At 38.4% G+C, this 27,988-nt stretch overlaps 1 protein-coding gene across 2 annotated transcripts; it reads right to left on the bottom strand.

The window, feature by feature from the left end:
* Positions 1-953: 953 nt before the first annotated feature.
* Positions 954-27,943, bottom strand: LOC109627305 (glycine receptor subunit beta-like). 2 transcript variants are annotated; one of them, XM_069529955.1, is made up of 12 exons: positions 27,744-27,943; positions 15,738-15,828; positions 15,492-15,621; positions 14,482-14,588; positions 12,348-12,415; positions 11,390-11,616; positions 10,561-10,643; positions 9,529-9,666; positions 8,012-8,164; positions 4,631-4,779; positions 3,036-3,191; positions 954-1,627 (listed from the first exon to the last, which is right to left on the bottom strand). In XM_069529955.1, the coding sequence occupies exons 3-12, from the start codon at positions 15,614-15,616 to the stop codon at positions 1,334-1,336; spliced, it is 1,500 nt and encodes a 499-aa protein (XP_069386056.1). In that variant the 5' UTR covers positions 15,617-15,621; positions 15,738-15,828; positions 27,744-27,943; the 3' UTR covers positions 954-1,333. The 2 variants fall into 2 exon arrangements, with proteins under 2 accessions (XP_069386056.1, XP_069386055.1); XM_069529954.1 differs by lacking the exon at positions 15,738-15,828 and having other exon boundaries at positions 27,744-27,942.
* Between the last annotated feature and the right edge of the window lie 45 nt (positions 27,944-27,988).

The raw sequence follows: 27,988 nt of genomic DNA on the forward strand, positions 1-27,988 counted from the left end.
GCTTGCTGTTTGTGGGAAATATTGAAACTTGAGATAACGTTTGTTTTGATTTAGTGCTATACAAATAAAATTCAATGCAATAACAATAGGGCTATCTCTTACATTTTCTAGGGGCCATCCTTTTAACCATTCTGCCCCTCAAAAGTGCTAAAAGTAAAAGAGGGCATCATTGAGCTAGCATACCACATCCATGACAAATCCCGTATCTATAAATTGAAACACTTGCAAGTCCAAACAGTGGTGCATTAATCTGATTAATATCAATCAACATTGTTCTTATATATATATCAGTGTTGATAAACCTCATTCTCATTTAAGAGGACTTTGTTAAAGTATGGAAAATAATTCTCCCAAAACTGCACAGTAAATTCAAAATGACTTTCTCCCTGTTGGGTTTGGCTTCGGGCTCCAGGAGGCATCTTTGTAAGTCTTAGGATGATATACTTACATATTATGAAATGTATGCATGTATAGTTGAAACATCCTTTAATTTGCTTATTCAGGAAGCTTTATCCCAACATGATCCTGTATTATGTTCCTTCATAATAATCCTTAAATAGGTTCCTTGCATCTATGTTGGAAGGGACTGTTCCAGCCCTGGCATCATAATTTCATGTTTCACCAAGACATGTTCTTTTTCATAGGTGCTCCATTCTACATTATATTTTTTCTACTTATATATTTTCTTTTATTTTACTACACACAAAACTTATTTTTTTGTTTTCACAATATAAAATATAACTTAATCTTGTTATATATGATGAAAGCCAATTTTTATCCTTACAACATAACAGATATCTTGTTATATCTTCATATTATCTGCTGGTGAAAGCATTCAAAGTTTGGTTTTACTGTATTTTTGTAAGTAGTATTTGTATAAATGTTTATATTTATTAGCTATTTGCTTTTTGTGTTAGTATTGGAACCTTTTTGTTGTAAACAGTAATGTAACCCACTTTACAAAGCATTTATTTCTAATATACAGCTTAGGGGTATTGGTGGAGACACATCAAGGTTTAGTTCACATTAGGCAAAATATGATGACAGAAACATACATGCAGTGCTTGCTACGTACAGTACATGCATAGGCTCAAAGGGGACTCAAGACAACAGCCCCAAGACTTTATAGTTGTGCCTCTTTACACTTACTCTCAGAGACCAGAGTCGTCTGTGATACTCAATGATCATGAATTGCTGGAAATCTTTATTTTACCAGTGTAGAGTTGTGTGTTTGAATTTGCAATGTCTACTTTCAGTTCAATGTAATATGAATATCAGTATGGTCAGTATGTATCAGGATACAAACCATTTTATTTCCACTCCTCTCCCTCTCTCACAAATAGACCGACCAGTAAACAACATTGAAGAAGAGGAAGGAAAAAGGGAAGAGGGCTCTTGCATAGAGGTCAACGCGTTTGGCAGCAGCAGGTATGACAGGTTTGGGGGGTGGGGGTTTCTTGTTATTTTTATTTTGGGACTTGAGGGCTCCTGTCACTTCGACTGGTTTACCATAACAGTCAAAGTTGGAAAGTTCAAAGTCTCGAGGTAAAGATCCCACGATGCTGAAGTCATTCGATCGAAGGTCCGACTTAGAGGTGCAAACTTTCTTACAGCGAGTTTCAACCACCTGGTAAAAAATAGAGACTGATTGAAATTTGCCAATCGGCATTGTTGCTCATAGAATATATTAAAATCATGTGTAATTTAATGTAGTTCAGGCTAATTTCTGCTCAAAGTTAGATATGTTTGCAAAAATGGACAGATCTTTTGTCCGTAATTTTGTTTGTATTTGTGCACGTCTTCTGAAAGGTCACAGTTATGGACAAAAGAGACAAATGGAGCTGTACCACCAGAGGTCATAGGGGCCAGTGTAGCCAATAGTTCAAGAGTGACTATCATAGGACATGACGAAGAAATCACAACAATCACGGAACTGGAGGAGAGAAGGAGAGACTTTGAAAGTTGGCATGAAACTACAGGCATCTACGTTTATGATGTTACTTCAGACGGGTACAAAAAGCCACTTTTACCTCTTTCTCATAATCTCCTCCACAGTTGACATGTTTGTTAAAAGATTTTTGTCAGACACCCTCGACTCTGCACTGTCCTCTAGTGGAGATACTGTTTAACAACCATACCGACATTAAGGAAGCATGGAAGTATGTGGGCAGTGGCATTTACATTGTTTGAAATGCATATTCTGTGTTTGCAGCATGTGACTGTTGCACCGCAGATCTGCTGCATCTCACAGGAGGCTGTTGTTCACACAGGGAGTGTGTCCGTTGTGTGACTGCAGTGTTGCTGCTTCGTGAGGTTTCTGGTACAACTACTGTATTCCCTATCGTAAAAGTGGGTCTACATGTTAATAGAGGCCCATGTAAAAAGATTAGAGCGGCCACACTGCCTGAGCTTCAGCCACGGTACAGCCACGGTACAGCCACGGTTCAGCCGCGCTGCTGTTCTACAGAACAGAGATCTTGTCTAAGTATTCCTCATACCGTGTGCGGTTCACAGCAGAATACACAATAAAATGATCTTTCAGTTTAAATGTTCAACATTCAAATATGTAACAAACATTAGTGTTTGCAACACTTACTGTACCCGTGAAAGCATTTCAGTATTTCTGTTGACGGAATCTATTCATTTGTTGGGTACATCACCCGACTTTTATAAATACAGTAGTTATACCACACAGCTGCCACACATGTTGCCAGGATGAACAACAGACAACCGTACACAGCAGAACCTCGATCCAGCCGTTCCGTGGTGCTACCACAGCCAGTGTGGCCCGGGCGTAAAGAGAGCCTTATTAATAATTCTTCCTGCAGCACTGCTACTGTTGTTCCTCACAAGCCAAAATCAAATAAAAGCTTTACATTGATGAAAATAAACCCATTGAAGGCTCTTACAGAAAATATGTAATTTACTCTGATGATGATGAAATAAAAGTGTGAATGTGATGCTTATTTCAAATAATTTAAGCTAGTGAGATATGTTCATAAATGTTATTGATACACTTGGCCAAATGTTTTTACCTGCAATGTGTTGACATGTATGGGTGTTCCACCTGTCCCATTCACTGTGTTGTTAGTTTTATTTGACTGCTTTCCTTCTTTCTCTTTCAAAGCTTTTTCCTTGGTGGCCATTTTGGTTTTCTCCTCCTCAATTAGTTTGGGGCTGTTCAGCATCACCTGAAGAGACAGAGAGGAGGGAATAAACAGACACACATAATTTAGCCCATTTTAATTTTTAGTGTATGTTAAAACAACATACAAAGCATAGCATCGTCTTTTTAAATATTCAGAACCACTTAACTGCAAGTGGATTCATTCATAGAAGAGCATGTAAATGTCTGACAATTGGAACTTAATTTGATTATTTGCACAAGTATTGGGAATACAGAATGTTGAGCTCTGCCCTCCCATTCTCTCACTCTGCATAAAAGTGTAGGTACCTCAGGTTGTAGCTCGCTGTTACACCTTACAAAGATGTAAGTCTATACAAACATGGCATTAATCCATCAATATTACACTTTGATATTAACACCCATAGCTCTGTGGGTTAGCTGTACAGACAAATTCTGACAAAAATTTGAGAGGCTAGACGGGATGTCATAGAGAAATACAAAATGCTCTGTTTTCCTGTAGACACGAAGCTAGTATCAGGACAAACATACTTTGTTGTGCAATTCTCCCTGGAGCGGAGTACCATTTGATGTAAGTGCCATATAAGTGTATCTAATTTTGATTTTGATTATTTTATCCAAAGTCTAGTTGGAAGAGCTGTGTCTTTTGTCTGCAGAAGAAGATGTGTAGACTTTCTCCTGTCCTGATGTCAATTGGGAGCTCGTTCCACCATTTAGGAGCCAGGACAGCAAACAGTTGTGATTTTGTTGAGTGTAACCCGAAATGATGAAATGACTCCACCTCTCTTACATGTTTGCACTGATTTGAATTTGAAATCCATATAAAACAAGACAATTATGTCCAACTACCAATCACTATCTTCTCTTGCTCTTAGGAAGAGTGTAATGCAATCCTGCTCAAAATTATTAAAATGCTCACACTAACCTCCCATCTGGCTACATTGGGCTAGAAAAATCATTCAAATCAATTGTGATTTGTTTGTCACTATCTCAGTCAATTTAAAGATTTGCACAGGACATCGTACAATTACAGGTGTGGAGGAATTAAAAATGAAAAGGTTCTGCAAAGGTTTATGTATCCTCTTCACTTACTTTATGGACACTTATTTGAACTTTGCCCTTTGTGTAATCTCTTGGTCTTTCTCTGCCTGTAAACTAACTAATTGTTGCCAGTGATTTGTGGCTTTGCCATTCAAATGCATCCATTGCTGTTTCTTGAGGCATTAACCTTACTCAGTTCAAGTGACACTGCTCTTGGTACCCTACATTTACTTTAGTAAAAGCAAACAATCAACTTGTCTCTGTCACTAGCAAATCATTTATTTGCGCAATATTTAATTCCACCTACCAGTCAACACCCATGAGTGGTGTGCCACCATGGCTGCTTTCTCCTTTCTCTACAGACTGGTCAAGGATGGTCTAACCCAGTGATAATATGGAGATTTACAGTTGTATCAATGTGAAAGTTTGTGTGTATGGACTGACCTGCACCACAGCGTATTCCACAAGTGAAGAAAACCCAAAAAGCAGACAGGCGATGAGCCAAATATCAATAGCCTTTACATAGGAAACCTTTGGTAGCTCAGATGCCAAGAGCATACTCTCACTGGACAGAGAGAGTACTGATAAAATACCTAAAACACACAGATGGTAACACATTAATGTAAACACATGTGAATGATTATTTCCAGTTAACTATTATTTGAATCAATCAAATTTACTTAGGTCAGAAAAAGGGTTTTTAAAGGGTTTGTTAGCAACATTGAATTTATTAGGATAACTTTATGTTACTATGTAATTAACCATGAACAAGATGTGTTGTGGCAGTTTGGCCATCCACCTGTTCAAGCCCACAATTTGCGGGACTTTTTAAAACATTATTCATACACTGCCAGTACGACCCTCTGTATCTCCTGAGCCACAGCCTGAGCTACAGCCGCCCAGAACCATTTTGCTACTGATCTTTTTTTTAAATACATATATGTTTTTTATTGAGCATCAATGGTACAAGGTATCCACAGAACAAGAAACACGAGAAAGTCTAAAAAACAATGCTCACATTTCTGTTGTTTTCTCTAAGAGAAAACCTTAACCTCTCCAGCTTTAGATCACGTAGAACCGATAATCAGATGGGAGCAAAACTTTCCTTCAGTTTAAAAGAATTAGATGCCTGTCCAGCAGGGTGCAGAAGGCCATGGCGTGTTTTACCTCAGCTGAGAGTTCTTTCTTAGGTGGGATACCAAATAGGGCAGAAAGGGGATGTGGATCTACTATGAGATTGTAAACCATTTAAAATGTGTAAATTACTTTAGACTAAAAGTTAGTACATTTTGGGCATGACCAAAGCATGTGTATCAGGTTGGTGGGGGACTGGCAACATCTTTTACAGGCATCATTGAGATTGGGGTAAAATTTAGACAATCTGTGATTAATGTTATAAATTCTGTGTATGATTTTGCATTGTATGTGACTATACCAGGCACAGATGGAGGAGTTGTGGACTAACTCAAGAGTTTTGCCCCATTACTCATCCTTTATTTTGAGCCCCAGATCTTGTCCCATTCTTACCTAGTTTGAGGGGGGAAGACTGAAATGACAGTCCATGGTCCCACAAAAATAAGAAATATTGCCTCTCTATTTGAGATCCACCATAAAAAGAGTATGAATTAATGATTTTGGGGGATTATTCTGACAATGTGTATACTGATTCTCAACAAAATCTAATTTGAAAAAAACGAAAGAGGTGAGATGTTGGTAACTGAAATCTAGTTGCCAGGTCAGTGAAGGATATGAAGATCCCATTGTTATACAGTCATTAATTGATATTGTGCCCTTATTCGACCAAAGTGGAAAGGCAGAATCGATTGTAGATGGCTTGAAATTCTGATTATGGAATGCAGGGGCAAAAGTAGAGGGACTCTGCTGGACGAAAGGCTTTCTAAACTGCAACCAGAGACTGGACGACAGTGGCCGACACAAGAAATTGCGAGCACAGCAATGACTGTAATAAGATCTTGGTGGAAGAACTCTCCATTTGGACCCAGGAAGGCTGATCGGCTATAGATTTGTCCATCCAGTATAAAGGTTTGTGAATATGAGTCGCCCTGTAATACTGTGAAAAAATTGGGGAGTGCAAGGCCCGCCACCCATTTAGGAAGCTGCAAGATCTTTTACTGCCCCTGAGGAAATGTATATTGATTTGTCTAATTTGGCAATTCCAATAAGTGTAGGAATATGATGGTAAAGGTAGAGGAACTTAGGCAGAACAGACATTTCAATCAGATTTTGATTGCCTTTTAAGGACAGTGGTAGAGTAGTCATTCTGACAAAATCCTTTTTTAAGTAGAGGGACAAAGTTGCTGTTGAAAGTGTCTGCTAGGGATTTTGTAATAAAAATACCTAAATATTTAAAACCTTTATACATCTACTTAACCAAACACAATTCACTCTTCCCAAAATTAAGTTTATAACCTGATAGTTGGCCAAATGGTTTTCAATTTGGGAGCGATGTAGAGGGATTCAATACGTAAAGGAATAAATCCAATGCATAAAGTGACAGCTTATGTATTGTTCCCAGGCGAGAAATCGCCCCTCAGATCACAGCCAAATGGCCAGTGACTCAATGGCAATAGAAAACAAAAAAGGGGGTAGTGGGCACTGTTGTCTTGTGCCAGGTTGTAGCTGAAAATGGGATGACATAATATTTTTTGTTGATTTTGGAAGCTACTTAAGCAAGCAACACCTGTATAGTGCTGGAGCTAGGTACATTAAGTATGTTTAAAAGTCTTCTGGTGTTGTAGAAGGATTACTACCCAACATGAAGCCTGTTTTAGCTAATGAAAGGATCCCGGGTAAAACATGCTCGAGGTGGAGGGCTAAAATCTTTGATTTAGCAATATACGTTTAGTAGTGATACGGGTCTAAAGCTGCTGCGAAGTAAAGGGTCCTTATCTTTTTTTAGGAGAAGTGTAATTGTAGCATTAGTAAGAGTTGGAGGGAGACGGCCAAGTGACAAAGTCTCATTATATATATCACACAAACCTGGACAGAAGGAGAGATGCAAATGTCCTCCGTGAATCCATTAGTGATTTGCCACTCTGTAAACCTGTAATCGCACTCATAATCTCATTTGTTGAAATTGGCCTGCATAGATCCTAAACTTAGTGGTATTCAATATATTATCTGTTTTGACTTGAATAGAATCAGAAGTGTATAAGTCATAATAAAATTTGGCAAATGTTTCATTATGGATTTTGTATTATAATTCATTATTGAATATTATTTCAAATATTTTGTCTCAACTCAGCCCTGCATGTCCAGTCCTGATGGTCTCAGGTTGGGTATCCCCAGAAGCTTAGCCTAGGGTACACCTGCAGTTCTGTGTTTCCAGTGATTCACTGCTCCAGATCAGATAAGTGCAGTCTGTACCCCTCCTTTCTCTCTTCCTTTCCCCTTCTCTCCTCAGTGTTTGGCAATATTACTTTTGACTTCAAATTTGATATCCAACTTTTTTTACTTGACCGGTCTCTCCTGATACAGCTTTCACTGAAAGTGTAACAGCATTCCACATATCATCGTTTTTGTTATGCTGACACAAAAAAATATAACAGCTTTTCTATGGGTTGAGTCTATTTATATTTTTAAAGACAATCTTCTCTCTGTCTTTGTCCCACAATAAGCATGCTTTGGTTATGGATTGGGAGTTTTGCATGGCAGATTATGATCAAATTAGAAATTTCTACAACAGAGTTATTATACTTGCCTGTAAATGTTGGAGGCTAGATAATTGCTGTCCCTATCTGACCACTAAATTGAATGTCAATTTATTCAAACATATCATCGAAAACATTTATTGGTGGTACTTACCCAGTGGCACCCTTGCAGCTGAAGCATCAGGGTTTATCCAGAATGATAACCAGGACAAAACAACAATCAATAAAGTTGGGGCATAAACTCCCATCAAATAGAAACCAACCTGCCGACGCAATGTAAAAATCACTTCAACACAGGTGTAGTATCCTAGAAACAGACAGAGAATGAGTAATCATGAATAACTCAGAAAAATACTTGGAAATTAATGTAACAATTACAGAGGTTAAGCAGAGGTACATGTTGGGCCTTATTCACCAACTGTTCTCAAGAGGAAAATAAACCTAAACCTCACTTATAGACTTTCTACAAGGATTCTGCCATTCACCATGTTTTCTAATCTGAGATTTGTTCTTGTTCCTTTTTTTTTTCTTTTTACATTTGTATGGTAACATTTTATATTATCATTATTTATTACAAAAGACACAAGTTTCAGTGCATATTTTTAACTTTTGAAAATTTGAGTCTCTCAGAGAATTTGAACACATGGGTATGTTAAAGAGAAGAACAATTATTCACAAAAATAGGCACTAATCGTTAGGTTTTACACACTGGTGTGCACATATTTAATATATCACCTGCCCCCCTCTCTCTTCTGTGTTTGACAATATTTCTATTGACTTAAGCTCTTACCCTATCAAATTTGTGACTCTCTCCTGATACAGCTTTCACTGAATGTGTAACTGCATTGCATGTATTGTTTTTTTGTTTTATTTTATAGCCCCTGCTGACACATAACAGCCAGTTACACAACCATTCTTATACAGTATTTTCATTAAGTCATGTGTGTGTCCTGCAGTGTCATGCCCTTTTTTTGGGCATTAGCAGGGTGCAGACCTTTGCTAATTAGGAACTCAAGAAGACATGCCATCCATCAATACAAGAAAACACAGAGTTTTCTTAGGAACTTCAAGTATAATGGTGAATAAGGCCAATTGTCTGTATCTTCAGTTCTATTTTTAAACAGCCTTGTAGCTTGTTGCTGCTGCATGCATATAGGATCTGGCAATGAGACATACAGTATGAGATGTGCTGTACCTCATCACCAGATCTCAATCCTTTGACATTTACTAATTCTGTTGATGCAGAATATAACTTATGGAAAGCACAATGGCAGTATCACCTGTAGACGTTGCATGGAAATCAGATAACTCATGTCAATTCTCTGACATGAAGATTATTTGAAAACATTAAGATTACATTTTGACATATCATCATAAAAATAGCGGAGGTACCTACAATAGACTTTGGCAACTTTGCCTTTTATTTTCCACAGCACTGCGAACTTTAATTTTTACTTTGTTGCTAAAATAAGTAGTAGACATATTATCAGAAAGGGTAGCTTAACTTCCTCCTTTTCCACACAGCATCAAATGGGTAAAGATGTGAAAATCTCCAATTGTGCACAGAAAGAAGAAAGCTACCTCACGCAATGAAAGGCTGGAGTTCTAAAACTGTCGATTTCCCAGTAGTTACTATGCTACTATCTATTGTTGTAATAATTGATTACTAACCTGTTCCTTGGTAGTACTTTGTGCAGTTTCCATATTTTATGTCCTCTTGTTTAATGTCAAACTGAGGAAGAGCAATCTCATCCATCTGAACTGGGTCAGACTGCCACATAAACACAAGATCACTGGTGGTATACCCAACTAAAATATAAAGAAGACATTTTATTTTTTACATTTTCAGATTCAGCTTATTTTCTATAAGTGAGTTATTAAACATCATCAGACAAATTAACTGTACATTAAATACTAAAATGTTTATGATTTGTAAAATAATATTTGAAACTTTCTTGTTTTGCACTTTTCCTCCATTGCTGCAGACTGGTGTCAGGCCCTTTTTTATATATCACTATTTCCTGGTTGAAGCAGTTGCATCTGAATGTGTGATTTACCTTATGTGGATTTGCACACATTCAAGTTTTTATATTAATCCTGAATGTTTGGTAGAGTTCAAGTTTTTCAATGTTTCTGGATCACCAAGTTGTCTCCCTTCAGTTAAAACATGTCCATATGAGTAGGATTTGTGACATTACAACTATTTTGGATGCCAGTCCTGGTCCAGAAGCAAACTTGTGTGACATAAAACATCAGGCCAAAATATACTGAGAATGGACCATGCAAGTTTTCCATTAGTTGTAGTTTGCATACTTACATACGAGTCGGTTGAATTACGTTAACCATGTATTATGCTTTTTGTGAAATATAAAGCATATCAGACTTAAATTATTTGCTTAAACATGGCAGGAGGGAGTGTTTCATTTTTTGGAATCTGGAATAGAGTGAGAATAATGTGTCTTTAAATAGACACAGATAAGATCTGTATTTGTTACCATTATATGTTTACCTCCAAAATACAATTAAATGTCATTTGTTTGTTAAACTGCCACAATGGAGGAACAGAATGAATAACACACCATTTTTCAGATCGATTCACTTTCATGTGATGAAATCCTGAGCAAAGAAACATTTGACTGCGGGTTTTTGATTGGAGGGTGACTGGGAAAAGTGGCAAGCATTTCTGAAGGTGGGTGTACTCACAGCTCTCCAGCTGCATCTTACACAGCTGTGTGTCCATTGGGAAGAGTGTAAGATCCAAGGGACAAGACAGCGTCACCGACAGCCTACACACACACACACACAAACTCACAAGGTTAATCAATCAATCAATCAAATTTTATTTGTATAGCCCATATTCACAAATTACAATTTGTTTCATAGGGCAAGAAACAGCCCTATAGTATTACAGGGTAATGCACACTGAATTTCAATTTCTACCAATGCTTTAACACAATGGCAGCATTTAATATGAACTCAATAAGGGAGCATCTAGAGAGTTTGGTCGAATTTATCATTTTTTTAAGAAGCTGTGACTTGTAATTTAAGGATCTTCATTCTCTATTTCAAGTATTGACTCGGTACAAATAACAAAAATTGATTTATTATCATCTAGTATTATTGAATAATAGCTAGAAATGACAAGTAGTTGAGTTTGCTTAACAGTGAACAAAAGAGCAATGTGATAAGTTGGGGGATGGTCGAAAGAATATGTTTAGAATATGTATTTGAAGTCTATATGACTAAATGATTCAGCAGATTTTGCTTGTTGCCCAGTTTTTCCCTTTGCTTGAAGTTCAATTCAATTTTAGACTCTCTATCAACCAACTGCCCACAGTTCTACAATGAAGCAATGGTCCAAAACAAAAAGATAGAAAGACCTTATATGTTATTTTGTGCATGTAAAAATATATTTTGTTCATTAAGAAACTGTGGTGGGACAAATAAGACTATGGTGGACCACCACAACCAAAGCAATCAATGGCAAACTGTATCTGTAACTGTATAATGGACATTTAAAGTGTGTGACTACCTCATGCTGATCAAGACATCTCCATTCCTAAAGATGAAGAGCAGAATATTGTCCTGTGTGACATCATGGAAGTTGGCATGTTTCTCGTTGGCAAAGAAAAGGTCTGGTTTCCACAAACACTGGAACATCTTGGGATCAACTGTTAGTGCTTCACTCTTAAAGTCTGTTGGAAGTCGTAGGCGCGGGTCATTCCATCTCTGACGAAGAAATATATTTATTCTGTAGTCCTACAGAAAGAGACATTGTATTAATAATTTTCACATGGAAACCACTGCTATTTCTAGGACTAGTCCTTGTACCATGGCACTAATAATGATAATAATAAGGATAATAATAATAATAATAATAATACCACATTGTGTTTTACCAGTGGGAAATGGTTGGGTCCCCCATATTATGAAATGAATTATTACAATTTCCTTAGTGATTTCTAGCAGTAGCTGCACAACAGTGATTCATTATTTGAAACAAAAAAAAATTCAAAACAAAAACTAAACCTGACAGCAATGTTAAACAGGCTGTACTTCTATGCATTTGTAGCGCTGGTGGGATGCAGACTGACACAGCTGTGAACTTTTGCAACTACTAAAGATGTTATTTTCTGCATGGGGCACAAGACAGCAAGAATGATGCATTGAATATCATACATTATATCATATCAATGTCATCGGGAAGGCCTGTTAAGCATGTGACGAGTACATTGTAGGTGGTGCTATGACTATGACTGAATATTACTGGACTCTTATCAAATGTGTGAAGTTCAGGATAGATTGGATAATACCTGTATATAATAGAGTTACAACAACTTTCTCTTTATTGGAAAAACATAGAAATGAACCAAACTGTTCATCAAATACTAAAAACTTTAGAGCTCTGGCTTGAATAATAAAAGCGTCCTCACACTCGATGATCCGGCCCTATTGACTTTAAGTGTGTTTGTGGTGTGTGCATGTCTCACCATAGTTGTCTCCTGGATGGACCCAAAGCTATTAATGAAGATGTTTACCCTGGACTCAACCGGGATACCTTAAACACACATACACACGAGATAAAATTGACAATTCCATTTAATGTAAAACCAGTTGTCCAGTTGTAAAATCAGACTCAGGTGTAGTCCTGAACCTATAACTGGTTTAAAATGGTTTAGCAGCCTGGGAAACTCACAGATCAATTGCATGCATTCCAAATCACCTCACACGATGCCAATCAGCCTGTTGGAAGTGGAGATCAAGTGACTGGGGTCACATGGACTGAAGCACTTACCTGAGAGCAGACATTCAGTTTACCTGCACCTTTGTTGAAGAGTGTTCTATGTTCAGTTGCAGAGTGTGTTATGTAAGTAGTTAATTTCAATATGTTGCATTTGATTAAGATTATGATTTGATTGCCTAGAAATGTTTGATTCTGAGCTGTATATTGATTTTGGGAATCTAGATTATGATTTGTACCTGTTTTTTTTATTGTAGAATATTAAACCACAATCGAGAGATTTATTCACCATGACTATGTAAAGCTTTAAAATGGATCTGAAATCTCCTACTCCTCTTTGATGATTCCCATCCACTATAGCATTCTGAATAATGCACACATGAGGGACAGACCCGACAGAAAAAAGGAGGATAAACAGATAGTGATAAGTGAACTAGAATTTGGTGGTGAATTTAGATGTTGCAGATGAATACCCCTCACCTCACCCTCCCCTTCCAAACATAAAAAAACCTTGGTAGCCTTCAAGTTTCATGAAAACTCAAAAGGTGTTTAGTTTGTTAGTCTGGACGACTGTAAAAAACATGGCGGCCTCTGTAGAGAGGACCCCCTCCCGATGTAAATATAAAGTATTTTAATATAAAGGGGCAATTCCAGGGTAAAGAAACCTCATATGTATAATTTAGATGAAACACACTAGTGAACAATGGCAGCTGGATAGCAATTTGTTTTGCCTCTGTAAATGGGCCTGTAGGAGTATGTTCGGATGGTACCACTGCAGTGGCACACATACTGGCACACTATTTTGCAAGAGACATTATAATTTGAAAAGCATGTATTCATGGCCATTAACTTGGTTTAAGTCCAACTCTCCCCCTCCATTGCTGCAAATCTGTCTATAGAATTTCGACAAATTTGCAAGATTAAAAAATAGATTTTCTAAATGGGAAATCATTGATTGGGACAGGATTTTAAATCAATGACCTAACTTACAAACATATTTATTCATGTTTACAACTGATACTCAATTTTTCAAAAGCATTTCAGGGTAATTTTAGCTTTATAAATTTCTATACATTTGACGAAAGGGGAGGAGGTCAGGTTCTAGCCAGAACAGCATCTTGGTGACTAACCACTGAATACTTGCAATGAACCAGAACTTAAAATCTAACCAGCCAGAGGTAGGAATCAAAGAAATATGCCAAATGTGAAAAAATGTCTATTCCTGTTTTCTGCTATGACAATTTTAGTGTGTGTGTGTGTGTGTGCGTGCACGCGTGTCTGTGTGTGAGAGAGAGAGAGAGCCTAGTCGGTCTTCATCCCGTTCCAAATCATTCTGCACACATGGCACTCTTCCAGTAATCACTGCTGCAGTACTGAGGCCACAGCTCATCACTCTTTTCTCCACTAGACTGTTGCAGCAACAACACTATAGCCTTATTCAGCCAGATTCACATTCCCCTACCTGCCCATTGATCCTGTGGTGTGCAGTTGTAACTAAGTTGTCTCCTTTGGTGTTGAAGGTCACAAAGAGGCAGCAATATTAAAATGAGACATATTTTGTGTTTCATAACCAGTTAAAAACTCCATGTAGTAGGATATGTTTAAGGACATGCTAATTACAACCAATAATTTTCTAATTCGTTGACTGCTATGTAAAGATTTCAACATGATGAAACTATTATTAAATCAGTAAATCAGTTTGATGTTATATTCAGTTGTGGGTGAATAGTGAATGTAAACTTGCCAATGCTGAACCAGTGGTTACATGTCACAAATCCTCTTTTAATTAAAAAATAATTCTGATTCTAAATGAGCACATACAAGGTCACCGTTCATCCTGTGGGTTCTCTCTGAAAAGAAAGCATGACCAGTGGTAGCATTACCTTGGAAGTTAGGTCTTATTCTTGGGTCATAACTGACCATCAGACGGTTCAAGATGTTGGAGGTGGAGTTAGCTGGAACCTGGGCCAAATCTTCTGGGGACAACTGGCTGATAAATATGATATTAAAGGGAAACAGATGGAAATAGGCTTGATTAAAATCTAAAACAATGGGAAGATTGCAAGGTTGCACAGTTTCTTTATTCATTTAGACAATACAAAACAAACTCAATGTGAATGAGTAACATAACTATTTTTCCCCCTTCCTCTGGATAGTCTCCTTGCTGACGTCTGATTATGTTCATTCCTTTAAGTCTCCTTAAAGTCTCATCTTTAAGCCTCAACTTTCAGTGAGTGGATTGATTGTTATTGATTGAACATAATTTGCGGACCTACACTTTTCATTGACCTATTCATTTACTGTATTTCAAAAAAGTATTCTGCTAATCAGTGAAATTAAACATGTATGCAGTTTTCTTCATTCCACAAATTGATCGGATCACACCCTTTTCTTCCAGAGTCCGCTTAATTATTTATAAAACAGATGCAATCACATTTCTATTCAACTAAGACAGGGCCAATCACAACCACTTATTTTAATATTTTGCTGTGACTGACAGGTGAGTACCACTTCATAAATAGTCAAGATGGCTTAAGCTGATGTGGAGAAGTCTGTTGGATCTACAGAACAGTTTTTAATAATCTCTACGGTAAGAAGAACAAGCATCTGCAGGTACGTGATTACAGAAATGTTTAATGTTGTTACGCACGACATATGTCCATCCAATTTCATCCAGAGGCAGAGGAAGAATTTAAATGACAAAATAAGAAAATGGGAAGTGAGAGGGTCTCAGTATAGTCAGATATGTCTGATATTAAAAATATATATATATATACAGTATATAAATGTGTGTGTGTGTGTGTCAGAAATAAGTGTGGTATGCTAGTGTTATGGAACAATGACTGAGAAGATAATAAAGAGAAGATGTATTCAGACAATATAGTTTACTTACGATGGACAGACAACTTGCTTGCCTTTCTTTCCTTTCTTTGTGGATTTTCCCTCTTTGGATGTGATCAGTTGCCAACAACACATCATCAACAACATAAAGATCACCAATCTCAATCCTGCAGCCATGGTACCTAAAAGAGATTAAATAGTGGCATAAACACATGCTAGATGTGACACAAAATTTAATATTGACCTTAATTGTTTGGTCACAATGGTCTCTGAATGTGTGTACCAAATGGCTGATTACCCTTGTTTGTAATGTTTGTTTGTAAAAAATAGTGCTATATAGTACAGGCGGTATCCTCTCTAGAGACCCCAACTGATGCCATCCTGCTGATCTGCTAAAACATAAGCATCACCTTAACAATTTACCTACAATAAACAAAATACAAGTTACTCAGAAATTGGCATTAACAAAATTCTGACAAATCTATTATTACATCAATTGTCTATGTATAGAGAATCACATACAATAAATTGTTCTACTGACAGGAAATAAATTAATAAGTCGCACACAACAGTCGCATGCACAGTCACACGCAGCACAGTCGCACGCAGCACAATGCATCTATTAGAAGCACTTTTTTTGTTCTATGAGGGGCAATTCAGGCTTCAGCATCTTGCCCAAGGACACTTTGACATGCAGATGGGGAGAACTGGGGATTGAACTGCTGACCTTCTGGTCGGAGGATGACCACTCAACCTCAGCCACAAAATTTCTAAACTCCTCAACAGTTTATCAACCAAACGTATCCTAAAACTTCCAGTTACATATGGATGTAGATTTGTACAGTCAAAACAGTCATGACATGTTCTGACCAATGTCAAAGTGTTGCTGAATTAACCTGAATTAATACATAAGTGAATGACTGGGATATTGAGTATATCTGACTATGATCTGATAATCCATTTTAAAACTGAATGATTGAAAACATTGTTATAACTACAGCCTGAAAGTAACAGTATAGTGGAGCTGGTGATGAGCAGTGGTGAAACTGGGAGCAGCCTATTTTTGAAAGGTTTTGTTGAGGATTTACTCATGAAAATGGTGAAAAGAAGAAGAGCTGAAGTGTAAGTAACAACTAAACTAAATTGAATATGAACATGCCTCATTATCGAAGAGATTATGAAGAAACTCCTTCTCAAAACCTACTTCTACAGTTTTTGGTAAGATCCTGACATTCACCGATGTGTTATTTGGGATTTGTTCTTATGTAAGAACAGAATTTTCACACACCCAAGAGCACAATCGACCCAAACCCAACAGGCAATTTCAACCAATCAATCACATTTAATTTGTATAGCCCATATTCACAAATTACAATTTGTCTCTTAGAGCTTAACAAGGTGGGACATCTTCTGCCCTCAACCCTCAACAAGAGTTAGGAAAAACTACCAAACAAAACCCCTATAAACCTATAAAGAGAGAGCCACATGTGAAGAATCCTTCACCCAGGACGGACAGAAGTGCAATTGATGAACACAAGAATGAAAATTACAATATTTATTTATATTTGTTAGAAGAAATATCTTTTCAAAATATTTGTCTGAACAACAATTCTCGTGTCGGGTATCCACAGATGCTCAGCTGATGAAATAAGTTAACTCATATTATAAGGAAAAGTCAGAAAGAATATTAGAAGATAATATTATATAGATAATAACAAAAACAATATAAAAGGAATATGGCGTATATTAAATAGAATTATAGGAAATAGTAAGAGACAAAGGATAATGAAACTTACTATATGGATGACGTGGCTAACCATTTCAATTAATTATTTGTAAATGTTTGATTTGACCTAGCATAAAAGCTATCTCCATCTATGGAGAGCTGGAGAAAAAATGTATACGATTTTGGAGAGAAATCCCAGGTCAATAATTCTCAAACCAGTAGATGAGAAAGAACTGCTGGATATTGTTACAAATGTAAAAACGAACAATTTACTGATTGTAATGATGTTGGTGACGAATGTCATTGAGGGGATTTCAAAACCATTAACATACAACTGTAACTTATCGTTCCAAACCAGTTCATTCCTAAACAAAGTGAAAATAGCTAAGTTCCTACCTCTGTTCAAAACTGGGAACAGACACCACTTCACGAACTACACACCGGTCTCATTGCTTCCATAGTTCTCAAAAATACTAGAAAACTAAAGATTGGACACGTTCTAAGAAAAATACAATTTAATCACCAGCAGTCAACACAGATTCAGATCAAACAGATCAACATCACTGGCAATAATAGAGGCAATTGAGGAAATCACAAATGTTACAGCTCATAATAGATATGCAGTTGGGGTACTCCTCGATATCAAGAAAGCATTTGACACAATCAACCATGGTATATTGCTCAATAAACTTAAAGGTACGGTATCAGGAGTATAGCATCAGTGGATCACAAGTTATTTAAGTAAGAAACAACAGTTTTTGAAGTTGGGTAACTACTGTTCAACATGTTTGGCTTGTGGTGACCCACAGGGGTCAGTGTTGGGCCATTCACTCTTTAGTCTGTATATTATGTAATGATTTATGCAAGGTTTCCAATGTATTGAATTTAGAATTGTTTGCTGCTGATACAAGAATCTTTTTTTTCTTGGGAGAATTTAAGACAACGAATGGAGAACATCACTGAAGAGATGAGCAAACTAATAGATAGAAACATATTATCATTGAATTTAAACAAAAATACATGTTATTTTGCAACTATAAAATAAATACACTTGTACAGATAAAGATAGATGGGGTTGAAATTGAGAGAGTGCAGTAGAGTAAATTTCTCACTATAGCAATAGATGACAGACTTGGAAAGCTGGAAATCACACATTAAACATATAGAAAAGAAAATGTCAAGAAGCATCTCGGTATTAAACAAAATAAAGCAACTTCTAGATCAGAAATCACTCTACATTCTATACTGTTCACTAGTCTTACTATATATAAATGACTGTGCTGAAATTTGAGGCAATAATTACAAAACTTCATTGCAGTCGCTATCTATTCTCCAAATAAGAGCAATATGGATTACACAAATGCATTATTCTTGCAGTCAAATTATTAAAATTCACACACCTTGAGGAATTTCAAAAAAGGTTCAGTGACCAAGAGGGGAGGGCTATAATTTAAGGGAAATTTTCATTTTAAAATTCATAGTATACAAACAACCAGACATTTTTGCATCTTAATCTGTGGAGTAAGGCTATGGAACCATTTGATTGTGGAATTAAAACAATGTCTAAACCTAACGAAGTTTAAAATAAAGTAGAAAGATATGTTATTCACAAGTTACAGGGATAAAGAAGGGATTCGACAATCACTAGATGTTTGCAGGGGTACTGTTTCTTTATTTGGTCACTTAATATTTATTGTTCCTTATTTCATCTTCCTCTCTTGATTATTAACAATTCAAATTTGTTTATATTTGATTTGGGTAGCTGTATGGGGGGGGGGGGGGGTAAAGAACATATTTATAAATTATTTTAATTATTTAGGAAGAAGGAGTGAGGTTAAATTAGTTTGTACTTCTTGTCACTCCTTTTCGAATGTAGATTAGACGTATTGTTTTTTTCTCTTTTTTTACCCTCCTCACTGTTTGCAAATAATGTTTTTTTCTGGTTATTTTTTTTTTTCACTCATTTTTCTTTTTTTATTAACATGTTCGAAATAAATAAAAATCAATGAATGGATGTAAGAGTACACCGGCAGTGCTGTGTTTCAAATGATTTCAAATGTTGTGCTGTTAAGCCTGCCTCTCTCCCTTTCCATTTTCCATCTCCAGTCAATATTTCTATTGACTTCAGATTGGAGATCAAACTATTTTTTTGTTATCAATAACTATGCAACTTTCTCCCAGTACAGGGTTTCACTGAAAAATGTAGCTACATCCCATGAATTGTTTTCAGTTATTTTATACCCACAGCTGACACAAAATACACTTTACACAACACTTTTTCTTACAGTTTGAGTGTATTAAGCCACTGTCATTTTATTTTCGTTCAGACATTCATTAAACTTTTCTTTTCAGTTTCTGTGATTTCTCTGTGTGCACATAACACTGCAGTCTCCTGTCCTTTTATAGACATTGACGGCACATTTACCTATGCTAATTGAAAAAATAAGACATGGCATTCATTAATATAAGAACACAGGTGCAAACAGTTCTGCAGTTCAAGAATACATCTTGAATTTTTTTCTTAGGAACATTCTGTAGAACAAATTTAAGAAAAAATGACGTTGGTGAATGAGGCCAACAGTGGCCTGTAATTAATCCAGACATGTATTTTTTCCCCCCCTCCCCCATTCCATGAGTGTAACAGAGAAATTTCTATATGGGTCATGAACATTATTTATACAGGAGGTGTGCCACAGCTTGTCAAACTGGATTGTCAGTCAGGCATCATGACCAGGCCAAGGTCATCAAAGGGAGGCATTCCCTTAGAAAATGTGATCATTCAGACTTAGTCATATCTCTTAAGAAGATTTCGATACAGCAGACCCCCTTCAATCAACTTTATTTTTAAATGCTGAAAATGCATCAACTTGACCTTTTGGAACTCTTCCTCCCTAAGATAGTGTACCATCTGTGTAAAAATATTACACAACTCTCCTGTTCTTATGTACTAATCAGGAGACGCATTAAAAACATTAAGGTTTTAGACAAGGGTTCCCATTATTCTTTTGATACTTGTAAGTAATTCCAGCAGTTTTTATGGCAAAATTAATTATTCCAAAGTCTGCTTGTTTGTTTTTCCTGAATAAACCTTTCCACGTCCTCTCAAGCGATGGTAAAGTAACAATACAGGAGTATAGTCTTTGCCCATACTGCTCACCTCTGAAGAAGATATAGTAACAGTTGTGGAATGTGTAGAATTCTTCCACTGCTTCTTCCACTGTCTTTTTGAATCAAATGAGCTATTTAAATTGCACTGGAGAGCTTATGTAACTAATTAATTAAATAAACTAGTTGCTAGAACTAATGATCAGAGACTAGATCCCCTTTGAGTTAAACTAGTCTGACTGGCTGATGATAAACTCACAGCATTGGGGTTGAAGATTGAACTAATGTATATTAGCTCAAGTCCGTACCATATCAGTCATAGAAATCCTTCATCAAATGGGCTCTAATCAGGATGTTAAACTTAAAATTGTGAACATGCAATAATGGCAGAGTGAATTCATTCTCTTCACCAGAGTATAAATTGAGTTTCAGTGAAATCTTTTCATCCTTTCAAAAAAATCCCTCAGGGGATCGTACAGGGGTCGAAACTTTGGGTTGTGGCTTGCAGCGGTGAAGGTGCCAGATTGGTAAAGTACTCAAGCATTTTCCATGAACGCACCTTGTAGGAAGATATTAGTGGACTTTTACTGCCTGCATTGGAATTAAAAGAACAGTTTCCTGTTAAAATAGCACTGAGTATCTGCACTCAGGGGCTTGATTCTGATATAAAAGCCATCAATGCTGCCCAGAGACGTTTGAAGCCAGTTCCAATTCTTTGAAGGTCATCAGGTGTAAGAAAGCATCATTTTCATTATTTTGTTTGCCACCCTGTGGATTATATCATTTACCGTGGAATGCCAAAGGCTCTTCAGACGATACAGTAAAAAGTTGCACTTGCCAGCCAAAGTAGGAAGACAAGAACCTCTAGGCCGTGACACCAACCTTGTCCTTAAACGTAGGGTAGTATTTATTGTTACACTAAGATCTTTGTTACTATGTAGCTTGAATTTTATGTCTCCCTTGTAAGTAGCTTTGGATAAAAGCGTCTGCTAAACGACTAAATTAAAAAAAATAAACCAACCATGGTCAAATGGTGAATGTGAAAAACAATGGGTCTGGAGAGGCAGAAGCCAAGTCTGAGCTCACACTGGCCATCAAAGTACAGTGCTAATACAGGTACGTGGTGGTTCAGTATACAGTACTGAGCTAAAAACATAAATATAGATACTGATAAAACAGTGTATGAAGCTAAGTGACAAAACAAAAGCTAATAAACCCGCACTAGACAAATCTGTGAGTTGTGGCGATAAAACATGTAAACAAGAGCAGAACAGATAATCACTGCGGCAAACAAGTTTATTTCTACATTTAAACATGGTAATTATAGTCTTTTTTTTTTTTTATATTAGACCAGGGTGGGTCATTTTGGAAAAAGCACTGGTCTTTAAACTATGGTGGAGATGTGAGCAATGGTCTTTCAGAACCATTTAGTTACTTGAAAAAATTTCCTGGGGCTGAAAGTTTCAGGATATTTTGGTCAAATGCAGTTTTTCGCTATCATGCTACCTGCTTTCAACAAAAATAGTTAAAATCATTATGTTCATAGTAGTCATAGTTATTGCAGTAGTTCAGCATGATAACATTTTCACAATTAGAAAAAATGAAGAACTATCGGAGCTTTCACATAATAATCTTCATAATAATAATAATGATAATAATATTTATTTGTCCGGCACTTTTCGATACTAGTAACAAAGGGCTTTACAACAGACAATATGAAACTTAAAAGAAATAGTATAAAAATAATAATAATAATGCAAATAATAATAACAACAACAACAATAATAAAGACAAAGATACACATAATAAAATAATTTTGAGAAAAAACGAGTAATCGATTCTGCAAGTCTCATCTCTTCTGGCAGATTGCTCCAAAGTGTAGGGGCCCTCATGGCAAATGCTCTTTTTGGTGTTAAGACAAGAATTCGGAATGGTTAGAAATGCCCTACCAGAGGATTTCAGACTGCGTCTTAGCTCATAGAGAGATAAAAGGTCTGAAATATAGGGAGGGGCCAGTCTATGCCTGAGTAGTCCAGTTTGTTTTGCATGCATACAGTAATTAGTGTTTTAATTAAATGTTGTTTTTTGGAGGCTGCTTATATTCCTAAGTCGATGGTGAGTGGGGCCAGTAGGAGGAGCTAGTGGTTGTAGTATTTTGGGGTGCCACATGCAAGGAAAACATTATGGGGATGGTGTGTGGAAATTTAAAAGTCTCATGGAGTGGAGTGTACAAGTTAGCCGCAAGGAAGCAAGCTGCAAGTTAGCCAGAAGCATTAAGCTGCTCAGAGCATTGGGATGAAGGAAGAGCTCCCCAGAACAAATTGAAATTGTCAACAAATCCAAGACTGTGATGTCAGAAGGCAGACTGTATAACTGCTATTGAGACTGCAGTCCAAAAAATGTCACCTGTTCCAGCGAGAGGTGACTTATTTGGGCCATGTGATCAGTGAAAAAGTGGTGGCTACAGATCCAGCTAAGACAGCAGCGGTGAGGGACTGGCCAGTACCCCAGACAGTGAAGCAGGTAAAATCCTTCCTAGGCTTTGCTGGTTATTATCACCATTTCATACCTTCTTTTTCCAAGATCGCAACACCATTAAATGCCCTGACAGGTGGTACCACCACACCTGGAACAAAGACAGCTCCGGTAAGCTGGTCTCCAGAGAGAATTTGATCAACTGAGAAGAGCACTGTTAAATGCACCTCGCTTGGCATATGCAAACTTTTTTCTAACCCTTTCTGGCTGTACACAGTTTTGAGGGCCTGGCAGCAGTGTTGGCACAAGTACAAGGAGACAAAGAGCGAGTAATTGCTTATGCCAGCTGCAGCCTCAACCCAGCAGTGCGGAATGACCAGAGTTACAGCTCCTTTAAGCTGGAACTGTTGGCTCTGAAATGGGCAGTCACATAGACGTTTAAGGACTATCTCCATTGTGCAGAATTCACTGTCTTTACAGATAACAACCCTTTGGTGCACCTTGAGACAGCCCAACCTGGAGCAGTGGAACAAGAATGGGCGGCCCAACTGGTGAGCTTCAAATACACCATCAAATACTGCCCAGGTACACAAAATAAAATGCTGATACTTTATCCAGGTTGCCAGAGCAGAGAAGGGAAACAATGCCACTGCATGTTGACCAGGTCATTGTAGAGGGAGAATACTCATGGGAGGAATGCCAGACCAAGGACTTGGATCTCTCCCGCTGGAAGGAGCAGAAATTGCCCCGGCCTGAGGTATGTGATCCCGCCTCCCTATACATGAAACAACAGCTCAGAGAATGGGACAAAATCCAACTGAAAAATGGTGTACTGGGAAGAGTGTGTGAAGAGATGGGCTTTCCAAGTGGCTGTTCCAAAGCAGGAAGCCAAGGCAGTGTGGAAAACATACCATGACGGGATGGGCCACCCCAGCAGTGAAAGAGCTTTGGCAGCTCTACGGCAGTACTGTAACCGGCCCAGGATGACCCAGGACATACAAGAGTGGATTGAAACCTGCCCACAGAGTGTGTGTGCCAAGGACTGGCCTGAGGTGAGAGCCCCTTTATTACCCATAGTTACCTCATACCCATTTGAGTCTGTTGGGGTGGATTACCTCTCTCTGGGATGCCCAGATGACCAGTACCCCTATATCCTTGTGATGACTGACCTGTTCTCAAAGTATGCTCTTGCATCAGCACCTACCAGAGACCAGTCTGCAAATACGATGGCCAGAGCCCTGTACAACTTATCCAGACGTATGGATGCCCAGAATGTATTTTGACAGACCAGGGGGCCGCCTTCGAATCATCAATGATAAATTAACTTTGCCAGCTCTACGGATGCTAAAAGAGCTGTACCACAGCAGATCATTCCCAGGGGTATGGGGCCTGCAAGAGATTCAACCAGACCCTCTTGAGGCTGTTAATTTCCCTGACAGAGACCAACCAGGCACAGTGGCCCAACCAGCTGTTAGCTCTCATCCAATAACATCACCCACAGCACAACAGGGTTGACCCCGTGGTGTTTGGGAGACATGCCAGACTGCCGATGGACTGGGCAACTGGCCTGAGCCCTACGATGTAGCCTTGTACTCTTCAAGGCTGGGTAAAACAGCACCATAAAGCTCTGAGTTATGCGTACGAAGCAGCAAAGAGACAATCACAGCACAGTCAAGATTGGGATCAGGTACTACTACAACAAATGAGCCTCTGCTTCCAGGGGAGCGGGTGCTCATTTGCAACTTCAGCAGGAGGGCTGACGGAAAGTTGAGCCAGAGATGGACCCCAGAATCATCTGTAGTGGTGACTCAGCTGAGGGAGGGCCACCCAGTGTATGTCCTTAGGCCAGAGGGTAAGGAAGCACCAACACAAACACTACATCGCAATAATCTCTGACTCTGCCCCTTAAATATGTTACAGGACAGCAAGCCAGTGGGGGAGCCACACTAGTTGCCCTCTCCCAGTTGGTGTTTTCCTGGTTTGATTATAAGCTCTACCCAGCCACTAGCGGCACGTTTTTAATAACACTGCATGTTTATTTGGAGGATCAAAAGTGATTACATCCAACTGTGATAAACTGGACCACACCAGACATGGCCCAGGATTGGAAGACTCGGGCCAGGGGGCTTCTTATAAAGGACTGGATTGGGACAGGTAGAAAGAAGAGGAAAAAAGGACGCAGAGGACAGGAGTGCAACACCATGACCGGAGAGTTTGACACACCACAAGGTTGACTGTGACACCGAGGTAGTTTCCACGATAAATGGGACACCGAGATGAGGTACGGGATGAGGACCAGTGAGTCAGACGTGATGGGAGGCTGGAAAGACTCAATGCCTGATAAAAGCTAAGTGAAGGAAAGTTAAACAAGGAAATGTGACGTGTGTGTGTATGTGAGCCGGTGACTCAGGGTGCTTCCATCTCCTCCCCAGTTGTGAGGACGAGACATGGCGGATCCAGAACCGGAAGAAAACAGCGCGACAGCAACATGGAATCCCCTTTGTGGGCGCTCTTCCCCCCATTCCCAGGACATAAGTACAACACTCCCTTTGCTGAACTATTTTACCACCCCACAGAGACGTTAAAGACGAAGAATTTGTGTGTAGATACACTTGAAACTGGTTGATATCTACTGGGGTACATTTTAGTGATTTTTAGCCACTTTAATATCCATTTTTAAACCTTTTTGCTGTGTCCATTGAGTTTTTTTTATCATTTTTAAGTGGCTTTCTTTTTAGTTTATCGTAGCTGAACGCCTTTTGTTTTGATTCTGCTATTTTAGTGACATTAAATAAATAGTTTTAAAGGACCACCTGTGCTGCTCCATTTCTCAAACAGTAGAATTCACTTTGTGTTACTCGTACGACATAAAAGAGAACGTCACACACTTGAGTAACACAGCTTCTCTCTGATTTTCCTGTTCTCACCCCACCATTCTCACCATATCACTCTGGGCTTTCCACTGTTACCTTTCTCTGAACTCGGCGTTGCTCTTTCCAAACTGAAAACCTCAGGTCCCATTACCTCCATAGAGTTCTTTGGCATGACCCAGGCATCACTCTGCTCCTGTCAAACTATCTTCTGGCGGACAGATGCACCAAACGGCAACTATTGTACCTCCTTGGTCATCTTAAGTATGCTATCCGCATAATTCCACAAGGGAAACCCTTCCTCTCCAACCTGTTGACCAAAGATGCAGCTGTCTCATCTGTCCATGATAGAGTCGTCCTGGACAATGCATGCAAAATGGAAATGCTCCTGTGGCAGAATTTTCTGTCCTCTTGGATCAGAATTCCATTCTTCTACTATGTCATCGTCACTCACCCCGAGGATATCCAACTTCTCTCAGATGCAGCTCCTTCCGCAGGTTTCGGCAGCTATTGCAGATGGAGATTGTTTACTTCTGCTTGGTCCCCAGAGTATAAATCTTTCATCATCTTTCATCTTCATCTGCTTTTTTTGAGATATATCCCATAGTCATAGCCGCCGATTTTTGGGAACATGAATGGTTCTGGAAGTCTATACTCATCCACACCAATAACATTGCAGTCGTAGACATCTTCAACAAAGGTCCCACCTGGTCTCCAGCCATTATGCAATTCCTGCGCAGACTCGCAATAATAGCACCATTTCATCCTCAGGGCAGCCCACACCGCCAGCTATAACAACATTGCTGATTCACTGTCTCTGTAATCATTAAAAATATTCATACTTTTGGCCCCAGAATCGGTTACTCGCCCCATACCAGTCCCACAATTTCTAGCCACAATTTTCGAATAGCTCTACTTCAAGGCATTTCATGCCACATACCACCTGTCCCTCTGACTGTTTTGGGGTCCAACATCAGCTTGGGCGGAATGAGCCCCAGACGTAACCCCCGCACTGAGTCTCCATCTGTCCAGTCCACAGCATATCCTCTAGGACCAGCCTAACAGAGAAATTCTTCCTTCATCATCATCCTCACCCTTTACATCCATTCATCCATCCACAACCTTAATTTCCACCAAAGGTTTTAACAATACATTGTCATGGCGTGGTCCATGCTAGTGAACTGATAATTGTGGCATGAAACTCCTAAATGAAGTTGTTACAATTCTATGCCATCATGGTTTTAAACATAGAAGGAATGTTTATTACAGGATTTAATAGACAAGCTAAACCAAAACCCCTCTCACCCTGCAGATGATTTAAACAATAATGTGAAAGTTACAGTGCTTTAAATTAGGTTGTAGTACTTTTGGAAAGGAACTTAGAAGTTAAGGTTTTTATGCTATGATTTACACCATAGTGTTGTAATGTGAGGTTATACCATTTTTATTTACAAAGGAGCAGCTTCAATTTTGCCTTTTCATCCTCTGAAGGACCTTCACAGCCAGGTCCTGTCTTAACATTTTAATAGTAAAAAATATTATTGAATTGTTTATATTCTTTATTATGTATGATATTATGAAATATACACCTCTATATGTACGTATGTGTCATCAAGACTAGAAAAGCGCTATATAAATATATACCATTTATAGTCTAGTCTATAAGCCCAATTAGTGAGATTGTTATTTTACTCAAGCAGTGAGATGAACTCCAGGGAAAGGGGGATGGAAAGGGGCTCACGCGAGTAAAGTGTTTGTGGGGGCTGGGTGGTGGATACTGCGGCGTCAGGACACAATGACACAGCTCGCTGGAGCTATTGTGGTCTCTCTCACACACACACTCACACACAGATATCGCTCTCTATCTGACAGAGGGAAAACTGTAAGAACTCATTATATATTCTGCACACAGGTGTAAAATAGGTTCTCTTAAACACATACTTACAAGGACAGGGCAACACTGAAAACCTTAGCCCAAGAACACTGACTTCCAATCTGCACTGAACATGATTTACAATCTCTTTTCACACACACACATGCGCGCTCATGCGCGCGCACACACATACACACACACACACATACAATGTATCAAACATTAAGAGACATTGCATATTTCTTCAATTCCTACCTCTGGTTGGTTGGATTTTCAGTTCTGGTGCATTGCGAGGATTCAGTGGTTAGCCACTAAAATGCTGTTCTGGCAAGAGTCTGACTGTATGTCCTTTCTCCCCCTCTCTCTCTTTCTCTGCTGAGCTGTCCTGTCTGTGTTCCTTTAGCTGCACTGCTCCTGCATCCTATTCTGAGTTCCTCTCTGCCTGCCTTGGGGGGAGTCGCACTGTACTGTTATTGACTCAGAGACTCGTAACTCAAGTG

This window comes from Paralichthys olivaceus, chromosome 8, assembly GCF_024713975.1.
Source record: "Paralichthys olivaceus isolate ysfri-2021 chromosome 8, ASM2471397v2, whole genome shotgun sequence".
Classification (NCBI taxonomy): Eukaryota; Metazoa; Chordata; class Actinopteri; order Pleuronectiformes; family Paralichthyidae; genus Paralichthys; species Paralichthys olivaceus.